This window comes from Ascidiella aspersa, chromosome 7, assembly GCF_963924565.1.
Source record: "Ascidiella aspersa chromosome 7, kaAscAspe10.2, whole genome shotgun sequence".
NCBI classification, from domain to species: Eukaryota; Metazoa; Chordata; class Ascidiacea; order Phlebobranchia; family Ascidiidae; genus Ascidiella; species Ascidiella aspersa.
The window spans coordinates 24929952-24947609 of record NC_139453.1 but is presented as its reverse complement, the minus strand read 5'-3'; the positions used below and the strand labels follow the sequence as shown (position 1 = coordinate 24947609).

Sequence of the window (17658 nt, the reverse complement as noted above, 5' to 3'; positions counted from 1 at the left end):
ACTTATTTTAGTGAACCAACCGCGGGCGCATCCAGTGTTCGCGTCGCTTCTTTGCTCTCATCCGCCAAATTGTTTTCCTTTTTAGGGGATGGATCGCTCGGTTCCAAGTCTTCGCCTGGAAAAACAAGTTAATGTTGCTAAATAGTTTTCATAAAACGAACTTAAAATACATAAAAGCAATGTGATGTCATGAAGCTATTTTTTTCGGAATTTTTAGTCTGCAGTCGACTAAAAAAAATGTCGATACCGTTTAAATTCAGAGGGCATTAATAATTTTTGCTGTTACCGTGGTGCAAACACAGCCATTTATTGTGGAGTAATTATTTTATTTCAATCTCTTTCTTTACGCACAAACACATCCTAAATTTAACTTTTCATAAATGAGCTGTGTACAATTGCCTACAGACGACGTGTGGCCTTATCAGGTTAACTTACATCAATGGCTAATCATAGCTTCAGGAATAGTTAAGAGGTGATAAACCTAAATATTGTTTTACAAAACGGTGCCAATTCGCAGCCCTATGAAGATTTTCACTGAACTTAAAGGATTCAAATGCAAGCATGGCATTGGTGATATCCTAACTCACAACCTTTGACTATTCGGGTATCAAGAACTATTGCGACCAATCCCGTTTTTTTTGTGTTTTTTTCTGTTTTTCTTTAATCCCGGTTTCTCTTGCCTATACCTTCGTTACTGTGCTCCTGTAGCGTCTCGAGTGTCGACAGCGGCTTCTTGATTTCGACGCCATCTTTTGTCTTAGCCAGCAGACCGACCTTGCGCGATTGGTTGACGTAATAAAGGTTGCTGGCTTTGCTGCCGCGCCTCGACGCGCGATCCTGGAGAAATTATGATCACAGCTTTGTTATTTTGACAGTGGACGAAAATTAATACAATGCCAAATAATGCACGGGAAGTTTCGAATGAAACATATTGGTCTACAACAGTTAGGAAGGATACATTAGCTGCCAATATGCAAGTCATTATATCTTTGGTTACCATTATTTCAGAAGTCACAGACCACAATAATATACATACGTCACATATTTATGAAAGTGTTATTCCGTTTAAGGTCGAAATGCACCAATAGTTTTTGTAATGGTTTTCAATATGTGCAATGTATATACGTTTCTTTCAAATAACTAGTTATTTACAAAGCAAAAACACTACAGCAATCCGTGCAAAAGATTAAAAAGCGTTGAATTTGGTAAAATGTAAACAAGCGAAGTTGATTACCCGTAAAACAGTATAGGTCCCGGCCTATTATATTTGAGATTGAGCCAAAACTAAAGTGTTTGTATTGTATTGTAGAATTTTTTAATCCATTTTTTGAAGGAGAGTAGAGTGTCAGCAGATCATTTGAACAGCAACACTTGCTTCCTGTCCACGTGCGAAAATAGCTTATTAAACAAGACGTGCCAATAAACCAGAATAACATATTATTGTATACACAATAAAAATGCACAATAACAAAAAAAAGCTATGTGAAATACATGTTTCTACGTACGTTTACGATTTTAAGATTCAATGCCCTTTTTGTTCAGGACCTTGCTAACCCAGCCTAACGTAATCATGTTCATTAAAACCATAGTTTGCTCTGTATATAAACCTCTTAGTGAAAAGTCGGCGTTTCAAAAACTGATAAATATTGCAAAAGGTCAACTCGTGCAAGTAAAGTCTTAACAGACAAATGCTCGTAACAGCTAGCGGTTCTACTCATTTAATCGTCCAGCAAACTCACCTGATCAGAAACGCTTGTAATTCGCGAGTTCCAGACCTGGACCAGGTTGCAGATGCGACACGCCAACTCGAGTAGACCGCGTAACAACTCGTTTCGACTCGTACTACTGATTTCAACGTCATCACGCTCGCCGTTACACTCCTGCCGAATTATCGATTCGATTTGATTTTTAATTTTTTATTGTTGGGTGGAGTTGTCGTTTAATTGACACCTTTGTATTATAAGTTGAACTACACCATTTTTTTGGTCGATGACATTTAAATAATTTTTAGCAAGAAATTAATAAAAAAAGCAAGAAATTTTTTAAATTTAAAAGCTATGAGATAAATATATTACATCAAAGTTAACGAAAAAAATATATTTTTGGCAGTTTTAAAAAGTTTTTTTTAGTAACTGTTGACTTTCGACAGGCCAAATTATAGTTTTTACCGTATCATCGTCGTCGTCTCCCATAAAGTTGCTCTCCGTTAATTCATCAGAGACGCTTTGCAGTCGGCTACAAAAACAAAGTCAACATGCTTTGAATACGTTAATTTTTATAGTGGCGCTTTCGCATGTGTTTGACAAAACATTTTTTATTTTTTTTTAGTGTTGTATTAACAGAGTCAATGACGGACTGGACTAGTATTATTGCAAAAAAATATTTCTAAAACATAAAATACCTTAATTTTGTATATACAATACATATTCGCTTGTAATATGATTTGTATGGTTAGTATGCGTAAAATGCATTGAACGAGTAAATTTAATGTTTGATATAGTTTATCGTTCACTTATAAATGCAAATAAAAATTAAATAGACTTGCTCTGGGATGTGATTTGTTTTGTCAAGAAACTGGAGTAAACTTAGGCTGGGACCTTCTATTGGTTGAATTTTCAAGTTTACTTGCAAATAACGTATACACTATGCAAGGATCTGTATTGTAGCCTGTAAAGCTGTGTCTCTCAACCCATAAGTGGGCCGCAGTTTGATTTGGCTGGGTCTTTGAAAGCACTAGTTTAAATGGTTAGATTTATTACAATTGGTTTTGAGCAAGATTTCTTTCTGTAAAACAAATATGAAGACAAGGATGATATTGTTTAAATTAAATTTAATTTATCGTTATGCCTGTTCAGTGTTCACTTACCAAAAGTTCAGTTAACATATTTGGGTCGCTAGATAGGTTACACGTAAGCTTAGTACTTGGGACGCCGCGAAAATTGATAGTAAAACACTGCTAAATAGTCAAACAACCAATCTTAATAACCAATAAACTTGAAAACTTGGTGTTTTACGGATTAAAACAGGCTTGAGAAACATTGCTGTAACGGAATACCAAAGCAAAATAAGTCGGGCAAATCGAAATCATTTTGTTGATGACGTTTCAACTAACTGATCATGATTCAATTGTGTATCAAAAAGGTCTTCAATAAATGTCAATTTACTCCACTTATTTGGCTTTGTTAATCGTTCACAACCTAAATTGGACTTCATTAATTTGTATATACTTTGCTTACAACACTGAGAAGAAAACAATTATTTTCATACTGTTTTCAAATACGAGCTATACCTGGTCCTTAGCGACTGTATCTCGAGGTGCAGTCGATCCACGCTATCCCGAAGTGCGCATTTCTCCTCCTGGTAGATAAGCGCCAAGTCGTCGAAGTAGCTCTCACGCATCTGACGCAACGCCGTCACGTCCAGGTCGGCCTCTGATTGGTCGGCGCCGATCAGCTGATCGAAGGGGTTGTTGAGGCGTGACCGGGCGATCAGGTCGTGGATCGAGTCCATCGCCTCGTAACTGATCTGTGCGAGATAAAACGCGTGAATATGAAGAGTTTGTAAATTTTAAGACTTGTATTTTGCGCACCGGCCAATATGGAACATTCGTAGGGATCGAGAAGACTTGGACAACTTAATTTTACATCTTTTTTAAATTAGATTAGAAGTTTAACGAGACATATTAACATTTTACAATTTTAATTATAATACAAAATATTAACTTTGGGAAAATCATCTAAAATCTGGCTGCTATTAAATGCATCTGTTTTTAAATCTTTTAAAAAAAATGAAGTTATAACACACAATAGTTTACAACAAGAGTTTGTTTAAATCAAAAGGAGTTGCTTGACTTAATAAGTAGTGTGATTTCATGAGAATTATGGTATCCCGGTGCTTCTTAATCATTGAGATTAATACATATGCTATATCTGATTTGTATAAAAAACAAAAAAACAAAAAAACGATAAAAGCTATATACTTTAAATAGCAAACGGAAATATATAAACTTTATTTAACCTACTTTTTAATATTAAAGATTACTAAAAGTTTATTGTATTTTTAACACGGCAGATATAACTGCTTAAAATGCGATTAAAAATAAACATCTGTTAAAACAAAGTTAAAAAACATTTAAATGCTCCAAACCAGTGCTTCTTAATCAGGTGAATGGTTCACCCCAGGGTGAATAAAATTTTTGCAGGGGTGAACCAACCAAAAGGGCTGAACCGTCAGAAATGGAAGATAGCTTGCGAAACAACCTAAGTCATTTTGTGCTGTTATATATAGACGAGATATGTTTATCAATCACGAGACAAGGGTGAATAAAATCTGGAAATATATGCTAGGGGTGAACAAAAATAAAAAAGTTTAAACAGCACTGCTCTAAACGACAAAATAACAGCCTCACGCTACAAATGGCGAACCTTGGACAGCACGTTCATCTCGTCGACGAATCTCCGATACTGTGACGTCACAACCGTGTGCGAGATGACGTCATCTTCGGTGGCCTCGTCGCAGCCGGGCAGCGGCTTGCGCCAATCAGTGTCGGGGTCAAAGGTTAGGGTGGGCGGAGGAAGGGCGACCTCGAACAAGACAATTTCGAAGCACTTGAAAGCAGCCACGATATCCCTGTAAAGATGACGAACGCACGAATTTGGCTCCAGCCATAAGACCGAAATAAGAACAACATCAACGTCGGAACATACAAACACTTCGGAATAAGGCCAAAATAGGACTAACACCTAATAGTGGTAGAACCGTCTAAATCGGAATAAGTCCTAAAGTGTTGGAATAAAACCTAAATGGCCGTAATCAGGCCTATACAACATTTTACCTGACCCCAAACCCTACCTCTAAGTACATCAATAACTCCCCTAATAACTTTATTCCTAGCCCCTACTATTGCCACCACTAACCCCAAACAAGCACAATCAATCCGGTCCCAAAACAGCGGTCAAACTAGTCTGTCCAAACGTCGACACCAGAACGGCCGATGCCAGATCGCTCCGACAACACCCGATCATCCCTACCTGTTAGTTTGGTCTGTTTAAAGTTAAGTGGGCAGAAGACAAGGATTTTGTCCTCAACGCAACAGAGGAAGTACAGTTTTCTGGGGGTCCATGATGGCATGATTTGAAATCTTAGTTTATAAATTTACAAAGAGTTGAATTTTTCGGAAGAAAAATTTTACAAAAATAATTTTTTTTGACAGATGTTTCCTGGTTGTACAAATAGCAATTAAGCAAATTTCGTTGTGCACAATTTTATAACTAAAATTACGGAATTTGATACTAGGAAGATATGGGTTGTTGCGACGTAAGAAGATGTATTAAGTTAATTGGGACAATTTAAGCAAACCAGAGAGGGGGAATTTGAGAGGACATGACACAGTTTGGCCTTGTCAGGGAGGAATATTAAAAAACTTTGAGAACCATTCGATTATACATTAACACTACAAGACGTTAATTAGGAAAAAATGAGCAAACCTGAGGATGAAGTATTGGAATGAGCGGAACGGAGGAATGATATGATCCTCATCCGCTTCTGGAGGTTGCTGGTGGACGGAGGAAGAAGTGAAAGTCTGGAGGCGTAACTCGAGGAACTTGGCGAATGACATAGACCAGGCGTCGGTCGAGAGAGGCTTCAGATCTGTCGAGTTAGTTTGTAGAGAGAGTTTAGGCTTTGTCATACCGGTGTGTTGTATATATTTATAAGGCTACTTTTATTCTGTGATATCGAAATTGGTCTGACAGCTACAGGGTTCACAAAGTGTCGAATAAAAATCAAGTTCTTGCCTAAATGTTTGCATTACAAAACTTATCCACAAGGTTGTCAAAATATAAAGAATAAATTAATAAAATGATATTCTTGAATTTTTCATGGTATTTCTCATTTTATTCGCAGCCATGTAATCAAAAACAGGCGCGGTGTTATTTAGGTAAAAACCTTAAATTTGTGTTACATTACACAAAAAGACCAGTAAATGCGACGTTGATTAAATCGTCTCTGCTGGTTTTAAAAACACACACTGTTAGGATATAACTCCACTGGAGTGTTGTGTGAACGTTTTATCGCAAAAGTCTTTACAAACTATTGTTAAATATAAAAGTTTCTGACAAATATCAAAAATTGTACTACGACGAAAATGGTTAATAACACTAACATGCTTGAAACACAAGAAAGTGGACGCGACACAGAGAAGCATGAGCAAAGTGGCAAGTTGCCTGTAGCGGGTCGAGTTTATTTTATTCTCGGGATGTCCGATACTTGATATTTTATTCCGATACCGATAACCGATATTTTGTACAAAAAGTATCGCGACACGATCCGATACCTAATGGTCATTGCTATGCTCCAACAAGTAAAATAGGTGAAATTGAAACCTTCTAAGGCTTTTTTTTCAGGTTATTAGGTCAAAATTTGCTTTAGGGTTAGGGAGTTTAGTTACATACTATAATTTCGATAATTCACCCTTCCAGTTTGAATCGAGGCATTGGTTGGCAAATTATTACCTAAATTCCTAACTAATTTGGCATCGAATCGGCACCGACCACCCTAGTATTAGACAAGTACTGATACTACCACTTGGCATCGGGTGTAGGCTCCTATCCGATATTATCGAACAAGTTGTTGTTTCTAACCATTTTTGCAAGCATTACCTGTCGGCTGCTGGGCGAGTGGGTCCCAGCACCAGGACAAAATGGTCGGCACGGCAACGGGCTTGGCCAGCTCCTTTAGGATAATGTTCATGCAAGTTGTGCCGTGAACAAAGCTGAAAAGATAAGTATCAATCTGTCAGCTTAGCAAACGAAAAATACAGTCGACTAATCAAGCATCAGGCAAAATGTGGCTAAAAAATTAAATTTTGACACTTTCGTTTAATTCTGGTTAAGAAAGCATCCCCATTACCGATAACCTAATATAGCATGATATCTCATTTTAGAATATTACCAGTTGTGTAACTTTCAGGAACCTGGCTTTAACGGAAATAAATTGTTGAACTGTCTCATATGATATGAGATAAAACACAAAGTTAGAAATTCAGTGTAACCCAACAAAATATGCCGCAATATGTTAAAAAGCAAATTATTAGAGATGCCTTTATCATAGGGCAGTGCTTCTCAACCTATGGGTCGCGAGCCAAAATTGGGTCGCTGTTTGATCTGGTTAGGTCGCCGACTGCAGTATAGTTGACATGGTTATATTTAATGGGATGGTTCTGAGCAAGACTTCTCTAAAATTATTGAAAATTAGGAAAAGCAATACAAATAATATTAATTAAAAAAAGAATTTCAAACCAATTTAAGCTAATGTCTCAAATTTAGTTCAATTACAAGAAATTTAGCGAAAGAAATGGATCGGCAAAGCATTTAGCTGGTATACTTACGCTTAATATTTGGGTCGCCGCGAAAACAGGTTAAGAAACACGGCCTTAGAGTAAATCACCAAATTTTCATCCAGATAGCAGAGTTAACACACTTAATTGTTTAAAATATGTAAAACTTCCTACCTCGTCAATACCCAAACATTTTATATATATGGAGCATATTGGCTGGAGGTTGAAGTAAGACGAAGTAAGAATGTTGAAAATGAATAAAGAGTTATTCGAAACGTTCAAAACATGATAGCTACTTCTGTACGGGCTTTGACATTCTTCTTACGTCAAACATATATATAAATGACCTGAAAACTAGCAACCTACCTTCTCACATGTTCAACCATGGGTCGTTTGCAGGTGGGGCTGGGGCAGTGGTAGCTGGGTCGGAAGCAGTAGCGCTCCAGGAACCCACCCAGGGTGATGTCGTTGCCATGGTAATAGTCGATGTCCACTGCCCATGGAATGACGCAAGGGTAGGGTGCGTTCGGGGATCGCACGCTGTAACTGAAAAGCAACGAGAAATTGGCTTGTAGAGAGTTTATGAGTAAGTGCATCTCAGTAAATAAACAGGTAAACATAGAATTAGCTTTAAGCCAAACCTACACAGGAATATAATTTGGGAGAAAGTTAGGAAAACTGTGAGTTATAGAGTCGTGATTGATTAACTTACTATACGAATCCCAGTGTTACTTAAATGCGATGATTTAGTATTCATTTTTGACGTTCTATTTTCCTATTTATTTAATTTAAAGTCATCCTGCTTAACTTAAATAACAAATCCATAAAAACCCAACTCATCATATTTTAGCAGGAGTCTTCAATCATTTTTAAACGTAGACCCCCAGAAATTGGTTCGTGTAGACCACGGTAAGCATAAAATATTTAGAGATGACGTCATAAAACAAAACGACTTAAGAAACCTGTTTTTTTTCGTCCAGGAAATATGAAAATAAAATGTATCATTCAAGGACAACGCACCATAGTGTTTTTTTTTCCATAAAACGATTTTCTAGAAAAATTCATTATATTTTTTAAATCATTCACTTAGGATAGGCCTTCATGGAACCCCTAAAACTAGCCCACCACGTACCCCAGTATAAGAATCCCTATTTTAGTGGAATGTATCGTGTTAGCTTGAGTTTTAGGGGTGATATAAGCGATTAAGAGACGTTTACTCGCTGAATATGAGGCGAGTTATTGTCAGGACGATTAGGAAAGTCATTTATTTGGTGTAAATGAGTAAAATTCCTTAAGATTCGCGTGTAGATATACAAACATAAGTTAATGAGTTTTGCACTGGGCCAGCAAAAAACCCTTAGTTCACATAGCCCAGATGCCCTGGACTGATGACATTCGCAATAAATGTCCAAAATATTAAAAAGTAGGGTAAAAATGTTGTTTTATTTCGTTTAAAAAAATTCCAAGAAGGACAAACCTTTAAAAAGGTTAAAGAACTATATGACTTAGTGAAAATTAGGAAATTAAAAAAACTGGTGAACAAACATTAAAAGCTTAAGAAAAAAAACGCAAAAAAACTATAACCAGACGCACGACAACAACAACAAAAACCTCTCCTCACCTGCTGAAGAGGACGAAGATGTGTTGATGGTTTCTCGGATCCAAGCAATCGAGAGGCGCCTGTTGCTCCTCCACTCCATCGCACAAGATCACACTCTGCGCCTCCTCCTCCCAGGAGCGCTCCGGTTGCCCCGGCAACGGCGCGTCGGAGGTGGTGACGAGCGGTTTCCATGGCGACCTGCCGGATGCCAGGGGTTGCAGGGAAGAACCGCAAGCTCTGTTCGATGGAAAAGATGAAGCGATTAGATGTGTTATGTTGTGTTGGAATCGCGTGGACTCCTTAATTTCCATTATAACGTGTAAAAGAGGTCCAGTGTTTTTTTAAGTAAAACTTCTTATGTTGAACAGCGATGAAGTTGATGTCGAACTGAAGTTTCGTTTGGTCAATATGTTATTATGTGTAAGGACCTTGTGGAAAAACAAACATAGAAAACGTCGGTAATGTCTTTGCGTATTTACAACGGTGTATAACGAACCGCGCACTTAACAGTAAGCAATTCAACAAATCATTGTCAGCATAAGTTCGAAACAGGAAAGGTACAGGGTTGTTTTGTAAAGCAATTAAAAGTTTTAGAGAGATCCAAGATGTAATTTAATATGATGACAATTATAAAATATATGCGATATAGTTTCAGGGACATTACGACTGAAAACCCATTGGTCGGAGTCAGTTTTTCCAAAGGAGAGTAATGTTTCGTTTGTTAGAATGGCACGTAGGTTAAGTTTTATTTGAAATGAGTTTGGTTTCCAATGTGGAAGCTTATGGAAACTGTTAACCTTTTGGTGTTTTCTTATATTAAACACTGCCCGCAGAGCAAAGCGTGTCTTGTTAGTTCTTTATTTCAGACGTGACTTAGTTGGTTTTAACAGCTAATTTTATTGCTGTGTAAGTTTGAGTTTTGAATTACTGCCTTGTTGATTATATATTATTAGTGTTGGTAACCTTTATTCATTTGTATTCATTCGACTAAGTTGTTGTAACCAAATCTGTGTTTATTAATTACTTTTTTAAGAATTCATATGAAGTGTTTTTTCGTTTCGTTGTTGGTCAATTCAGCAAGTAGCAGTTAAAGGCAGTTTTGCTGATAAGTTTATGCCTTATTAAAAAATTATGCGCTTTACTCGTATTTCGGGGTACACATAGTTATCTGAATAGTTATGGTTTCTATAGAGAGGCCTAGAGTAGAATATCTGCAAAAACGCGCCACCTACAATGTCCAGATCTTAAAAGCCCGAAATACCTGTAATCGGCCAGCAGGTCTCTCATTTCGCGCGATTGAGCCGGTTTCGAGATGGACATGGACACAAACTTGTGCTTGACCGGCTTCCACGCTAATTCATTCCGACCGAAGGAACCACGTCCGTTCACGTCACCGTGGTTCTGTGCCGCAGGACGAAATCCGTCCGCTCCTCGGCGTTCTTTTATGGGACTAGAGGTGACCGGCGGCGAATGACGTCGCTTTAAAGTGCGTGACGTGGATGTGACGTCAGCAAGTACTTCATGCATGATCGATTTTTCCCATGACGTCATGCGAAGTTCGTCCTTGGAAACGTAGCCTGTCGTGAAGTGGGAAAACATGTTGTTGAGTCATAATTAAGAGAACAGAACGAATAATAACTGTCATGTAATCAATTGAAGTTAATTTAAATATACACTTTTTATAAAAAAACGAATTTTAGTGGACGTAGATCAACTGTTTGTAATACGTCAAGTATAACGTCACACTTTTGCTACTGGCTACATTGGTCTGTTTTATCAGTGGATCCTTTGATGAAATATGCCTTTACCTATTGTGAAAACCATTTTTTTATATCATAAAAACAAGTATCACCGCGTTTACTAATATATATCGCGCAAACATGCTCTGTTGTTCTGTATGTGACACTTGCCATTTAAATTAATTTAATCGAAATTAAAAAGATTTTTGCTAACTAATTTTAATATAACTGAATTAAGTCGTTTCTAGAAAACACTAGACACCAATAACCACTTAAAAAATATGTTATGTGTTGCCCTGCGATTAAATTATGGAATACAACACTGGAATGACCAAAAATAATACTCTTTTAATAAATATTAACACTTGGAAAGAGGCCTAATGGCTTTTTGCTATTCAGCTATCAAAAAAGCATCTCACAACCCATAAATTGGCAAATTACCTAATAATTACACACAGGTTTAGAACCATTTCCACAAAAGCTTTTCACAAGAGATGAAAATCTCACTTATAGGTCAATGTGGTACTAATGATACTACAAAAAGAAACAAAAAACATTGTTTACTTACTTCTGGACGAGACTTGCGAAGGCATGCGCAAGAAACCGTTTGTCGTCGATGACGCGTTTGTGACGTCAGACCTCGCTCGCAGGTGGTGACCGCGTGACGTCACAGCTTGGTCGGGTGCGTCCTGAAAAGCGCAAATACCCTTAATACGTATATCATGGGTCATATTTCGGAAGTATGTACTCGACCGATTTGCGAATTGTAAATGAATTGCGTGTATGTTAGAAGTTCGGTGAAAAGTGACGGACAGGACAAAATAAAATACCTAACGTTAACGTTATATTTTTTGAATGAAGTCAAATTTTATTGATTAAACGTATAATTATGTTTCTGAGAAAAGATCAGGAGAAAAATTTGAAAAGATAAAAAACTTTCGTGCAAAATAGGAAACTTACAGTTGCCCTTCCAGCACTAATTGCAGTACTTACTAAACCTTGGCAAATTACCTTTTAACCGGTTTGAATCAAACTTTTCCCAAAAACAAAAAGCGCTGTTACAGTAGAATCTGACACACACACAATGCAATTTAGTTAAAGTTTATACAACAGGCTCCATGATTTTAAACGCTTTCGTGCTTAGCGTGTTGCAAAAGTGTTTTGTTTTCGCCTGTACCGCATTTACTTAGCGGTTAATAGCTTTTGAAAACAAAACCAAGAGATAAAAAAACGCAAAATTCAAAAATTGGTGACTGACCTTCCCAGGCATAACGCAACGCATTTACTTAGCGGTTAGTAGCTTTTGAAAAAAACAAAAGATATAAAACACAAAATTTGACTGACCTTTCCAGGCATGACGTGGTCGTCAGTATCGGCGGAAATGACGAGGTCGTCCAGGTTGCTTCCCGATGCCACGGCAGCGGAGGCGATGGCGAAGTCGGAGTCGAATGACTTCTGGTGCAGAGGCGTACGCCACATGTTCTGCGGTAAGGCGAAACTGTCCGAAGTACCCGACCTACACAGACATAAGCCTGAGGTTGATTAGGTCTAGAATACCGGTTTTAAAATTAGAAGGGCCACTATAAGCATTTGAAATGGGATAGCAAGGTAAAAAAGGCCTATTTCGTTAAGAAATGTCAGTCAAGTGAGATTTTTCCGGTGAAAGCTAGGTTTAGAATAGCGGCTCTTAATCAGTGACTCACCATAAGCATTTAAAATGGGATAGCAAGCTAAAAAAATGCATATTTCGGTAAAAAATGTCAGTCAAGTGAGATTTTTCCTGTAAAAGCTTGGCTTAGAATAGCGGTTCTTAATCAGTGGCTCACCATAGGCATTTTACATTGGGATACCAAGCGAAACAATTGCTTAATAAAAAGGAAAATAGCTTTAAATGAGGATTTCTTAATATATGAATAAAACAGATCTTTGTTATGTGAGGATTTATCGGAAAAGTGATGTTAGGTATTAAAGATCTTTAAAAGTTGGCCGGTACAACAAATAACGTAGTAATTGGGCATAAATAAAACAATCGGTGAAGTGAGCAACAGAAGTGAAAAATAAAAAGTTGTACACAAAACAAAAAGGTTAGCACAAGTAAGTCACTGCGATATAAAAGTTATGAAGAACAGCTTTCAATTTTTTCCCTGTTTAAATGGCGTTTTCTTCTAGTGTTGTTTTGTAAAAATCGCCTACTTTACGTTTTGGATAGGCGCACATCCCACCGAAGTGTGAAAGAGCAGATACCATATATGTAGTATAAGGCTCAGAACCGATATTGTCGCACATCCCTCGTAACCACCGACCTGCTTCTGAAGGAGTTCATGTCGATTTCGCCGTCGGCGTCCATCAGCTTGTCTGTGCTCTCAGTTCGATAGCGGATCTGGAAAAGTATACGACGTTACATTACTGGATATTTTAGTTAGCTGAATACGTTCCTGGTTCGCGTTTCAGCTAATGCTCAGATATAACAATAGCAAAACGTATGTAAAATGTTTCGTTTTCCAATGGGATTCGCACACTGTGAACCTTGTTTTTGCGACTATTTAACTGGCATTATATTACCTGCGAAAAATGTTACCGAGCACCATAGTCTTGAAATTGTAGCTGTGCTTACTGCAGTTGGTGTTACTAGTAGAACTCGCCTTGTTAATTACTTTTTACTTAGTTGTTAGTGTTTGGTATTGATTTGTTTACATTGATACCATATCTATTATAATAACATCCTTTTGTATGTATTTATAGTCTTTTCGATTAAGATATACCGCTCGAGTGAGCCATTGCGTTATTAATAAATTCCTGCACGCTGATAAATACTTTAGTGTTGGATCGGATGTACTAAGTTTCATTTACACACAATGATGCAATTGTATACAGTATGTATAACTAAAGAATCGCTAAAAAAAAATTAAAAAAAGATAACCAGGAAAACATTTTCCACTATTTACACATTTATGTCTGTTCTATCGTAATATCGTAATATTTTTTTACGAGACTTATTCAAGGCGCTATATATTTCAAAGAAAAAAACACACTTTTCTTTACAGCGATTGGAAATGACTGAAAAAACAGGCCGCTTTTTTAAACTGGGACCGGTTGACTTACGCATTTTGACCAGGTCTGTCCGGCCATCAGCTCCGGGTGATTGCAGAACAGGTCCGACCAGAAGACGGTGGAAGGCAGGTAGTGACGTAACGATGACGTCTCGCCGTCTGACGTCAGAAGAAAGGGCACGGTGGGGGCGATGAGCGGGGAAATACTAAAAACGTAAAATCCCGACGTTATTTGTTGGAATGTCGGACACGGAAAAATAATTACGAAATCGCAAGCTTTTAATGTGAAATATAACCTTGCGGCAAAACACACAAGGTAAGAAACTTGTAAAGACAGCAAAGGTTCCTCAAAACAAGAGTGTACTAGGATTTTATTGAAATAAACGCAGTATCATGTTTTAAAGTTTTGCATTTATTTGTTCTTATATTTAGATCAGGTATTATAAGCAACTACATTTCAGTTTGTAAGCAAAATTTTCGAATATCACATATCCCCCAAAAAGAAATAACAAAAAAATACATCTACCTTTATCAAACTCCAAACACTAAATTTGCGTAAACTGACTACAAAAGTGACGTAATCCGAGACGCGCCGTGTTTAGGGGTTAACTGCTTTACATTTCATTTGTTTACAGCAATGGTCGGCAACCCGCTACTCCGAAGGCTGTTTTATCTCTGTGCTCTGGCTCCTGTGTTTTAGAGATGTTATTTAGGAAAAACAATTAGTGTGCCTTAAACACCCGATCGAGATCCGTTATTTAGTAAACGTGTAACTGTAACATAAGTTAAATTTGCAGTACGTTATTTTTTTTGGTGAAGTCAATTACCCAAGGGCTCCCAGAGTAGGCTTTAGTTTTTTTTTTTTTTCAAACGTTATAAAACAAATCATAACCTGAGAACGACCGCGTTCAGCGAATCGACGAACAACTTGGCCTTGACCGAGGTCTGGGGTGCAACGTGCCCCTCCGCCGGGGAACCACCCGATGAACGGGGGCTGGCCGGGATGGAGAGCTTGGGGGAGGCGGGGGCCTGCTCGTCCCCGCTTTCCACGTCAGAGTGTCCGGGGGTAAGTGTTCTGACGTCAGAGGAAAGGCTGGACACGGAGGCGCAGTTTTGGCGAAGAGAGGGCGAGCGTAGCAGGTCGTTGCCCGACAACTCTGTTACGTAACAAAAGCGGGATTGTGATGTCATAGCACTTGTGACGTTTTTCAGGCGCTTAATGCCAAAGAGCACGACGCGTAACAATACAAAGGGTATTCAGGTAGCGGCCTGTCAACTCATTTAGCGAGGATTGTTTGCTGTAAAATCAATAAAACAACCTTTATACAAAAGAAAGATACATACGGGTATAACCCTGATCTAGCGTCGTACTGTTCACCGACAACGGCATTATTTAATAGTAAATCAGAAGCCATTGACTAAAGTTAGGCTTTGATTGACATTAAATGAACCTCTTTAAGTAAAAAAGTCATAAGCTACCAATTATAATACTGCTGATAAAGTCTCTAAATCGCATTCTTAGCGCCAGTTTTTAGCAATTTGATTGACAGTTAATACAAAACAGTTACTGTCACAGCACTATAGACATGGTCTTCGCCATTTTCTTGTTTCACTTTTTTACGCTATTGAATTTCCGGATTATTTTCGACACTTTGTAGAAAATTAAGTTGGGAGTCAGTTGTGATACAGATAAGCACTAATTGCTTACCTTGACTGTCGACCGACAACGACTTGATGAAGACGTTTTCGCTCGAGTTGACGATTTGCTTCTTCTTTTCTTTCTTGGGCGCCACGGGAAACGAGGAGGCGATGTCTTGCTGATCCATCAGGTACGATATCTGGTGTTTGGCAGGGAAAAGGATTTTTTATTGAGTGAAATAACTTATTTAGTTTAGGACAGTGGTTCCCAAACTGTGGGCCATAGCCAAGTAGTGGACCATGACTCATCAGAATACTTTAAGTGAGCCATAGTGCTATTTGAAAATATTGCAACTACACATTTTGTTTTACGTAAATAGTTGTTGGCACAAACTGTGCGTACGAGTAAGTTGTTGAACTTAACAAAGTTACATTTGTTGTTAGACAAATGGTAACAAGTAATAAAAATGTTTATAATATTGAAAACTTTTGTTAATCAATATGCACTAGTCATAACTAGAGGTGAAAAAAGTAAAGACAAAACCATTGGGCTACGAAATAAAATAGTTTGTGAACCACTGGTTTAGGATCACAAGGCTGGTATTGGAGAATTTTTAGGACTATGATATTCAAGAAAAACGTAGTCATGTCCACAGCATTAGTCAACAAAAGTTGGTGGATCATTAGTTAATTAAAGTTCGACTGACAAGTGAAAGGTTTGTGCGATTAACATGACTACTCATTTCCTAAAATTGTATGGGTTTTTAAAATTTAGAAGTCTCTTTTATTTTTAGAAACTTAGCTACTATTGAACAAAAGAAGTTGTAGCAAAATCATTCTTGTCTAATAGTTTGTATTATCGTTGTTTTCCAACGTTAACTAAAAAACTTTAAACATGCAGAATATATATAGGTGAAAATTTAGTTGAAACGCAGGTTAAATACATAATAAGAAAATCATAGACTATGTTGAAAATGAATAAAAAGTTATTCGAAACGTTTAAAATGATAAACATTTAAGTATGGGCTTTAATATTCTCATTACGCCTTACTACCACCTCCAAGCATTATGCTCCACAGGTTAAATACGCAAGCGGAAAAGCCTAAGTTTTTTAAGGCAAAATTCATTTTTAATCTACAGACGAACGCAAAACCTTAAACCTCAAACAGTAACTAGAGATCACTATTTATAATCACCAGACACAAATAAATCTTTAAACAAAGAAAAACTCAGCACCAAACAACAAATGCACTCCACCACTGACCTCCAGCTTGCCATGGTACATTGTCTTTACGAGAAAGAGGAAGACCTCCTTAATGCGGGCCAACCTCCCCCTGCAATTCTGGTCCGCCGGCGCCCCGATCTCGTACGAGGGGGAGTCCCGCAGTATGACCGTGCAGCCCTGACTCAAGTTACAGCCGTCCAAGTACATCAGGCACTTGTACGCCGCTGTACTTGGGCTTCCCCTGAAACAAAAGATTTGTTAATTGTCATTTAGACCAGGGGTTCTCAACCAGGGGTACGTGTACCACCAAAGCAGAGGGTCCGCCGGCAATGTGAAATTACGCGCTATTTAGGCATATTTGTGAAAAACGCATAATTTATGAAAAGCAACAACAAAAAGCCATGGGTAAAGTGACTGTAAATATTGTTGGACTTAGAAGACTGTTTTTAAAACATGCATGGAACACGTAAGTTATAAATACACTGAGTTTAATTCGTAATATTGCAATTTTATACACTTAAAAAAACATTGTAAACAGGGGGTACGAATAAATTTCATGAAAGCTTAAAAGGTACGAACGCTAAAACGGTTATGAAACACTTATTTAGACGTTAGATGTTCTGTATTTTTGCGATAAGTTTTTGATTTTGTCACTTTTCGTTTAATTCACCTACCAAGGTGCGCTACTTACACTGTCCATAAACAATGCTGCGAATTTTACAAATGCGGACAACACAATAATAAGGTATTAAATTACTTTTATGCGTGATAAGCCTAACGTTCAACTTATCTGTTGAAACCCTTTGCTGCTCAAAACTCATTAGCCTTAAAAGTGAAACGGTAAAATAAAAACATAAAAAAGGTGCTTACAGGGGCGTCTTGACGCCGTCGCTGCACCGGAGGCCCCTCTGACCGTTGTAGTGCCGCGTGACCCGGAACCGGGAGCAGGTTCCAAGGGTGGCGGTCTGCAGTTGGTCGATGGAACGGGCGATGTCGGCGCCTGTACACCGGGAAAGGCGCTCCATCACCGACTAAGATACAACAAGGGCTTTGTTAACCACATTAAAATT

At 37.9% G+C, this 17658-nt stretch overlaps 1 protein-coding gene across 1 annotated transcript in view; it reads right to left on the bottom strand.

The window, feature by feature from the left end:
* The window catches only part of LOC146138620 (1-phosphatidylinositol 3-phosphate 5-kinase-like), a 48087-nt gene that overhangs the window by 8580 nt on the left and 21849 nt on the right, over nt 1–17658 (bottom strand). The window contains exons 18-36 of the mRNA XM_083394619.1: nt 17459–17619; nt 16628–16829; nt 15434–15563; nt 14618–14882; nt 13778–13931; nt 12979–13055; nt 12020–12191; nt 11244–11364; nt 10198–10513; nt 8958–9173; nt 7703–7882; nt 6660–6772; nt 5487–5649; nt 4425–4629; nt 3290–3525; nt 2169–2235; nt 1740–1880; nt 687–837; nt 21–115 (exon numbers count right to left, since the gene is read on the bottom strand). Coding sequence (XP_083250745.1) covers nt 21–115; nt 687–837; nt 1740–1880; nt 2169–2235; nt 3290–3525; nt 4425–4629; nt 5487–5649; nt 6660–6772; nt 7703–7882; nt 8958–9173; nt 10198–10513; nt 11244–11364; nt 12020–12191; nt 12979–13055; nt 13778–13931; nt 14618–14882; nt 15434–15563; nt 16628–16829; nt 17459–17619 — 3165 coding nt within the window. The remainder of the gene's footprint in view (nt 1–20; nt 116–686; nt 838–1739; nt 1881–2168; nt 2236–3289; nt 3526–4424; nt 4630–5486; nt 5650–6659; nt 6773–7702; nt 7883–8957; nt 9174–10197; nt 10514–11243; nt 11365–12019; nt 12192–12978; nt 13056–13777; nt 13932–14617; nt 14883–15433; nt 15564–16627; nt 16830–17458; nt 17620–17658) is intronic.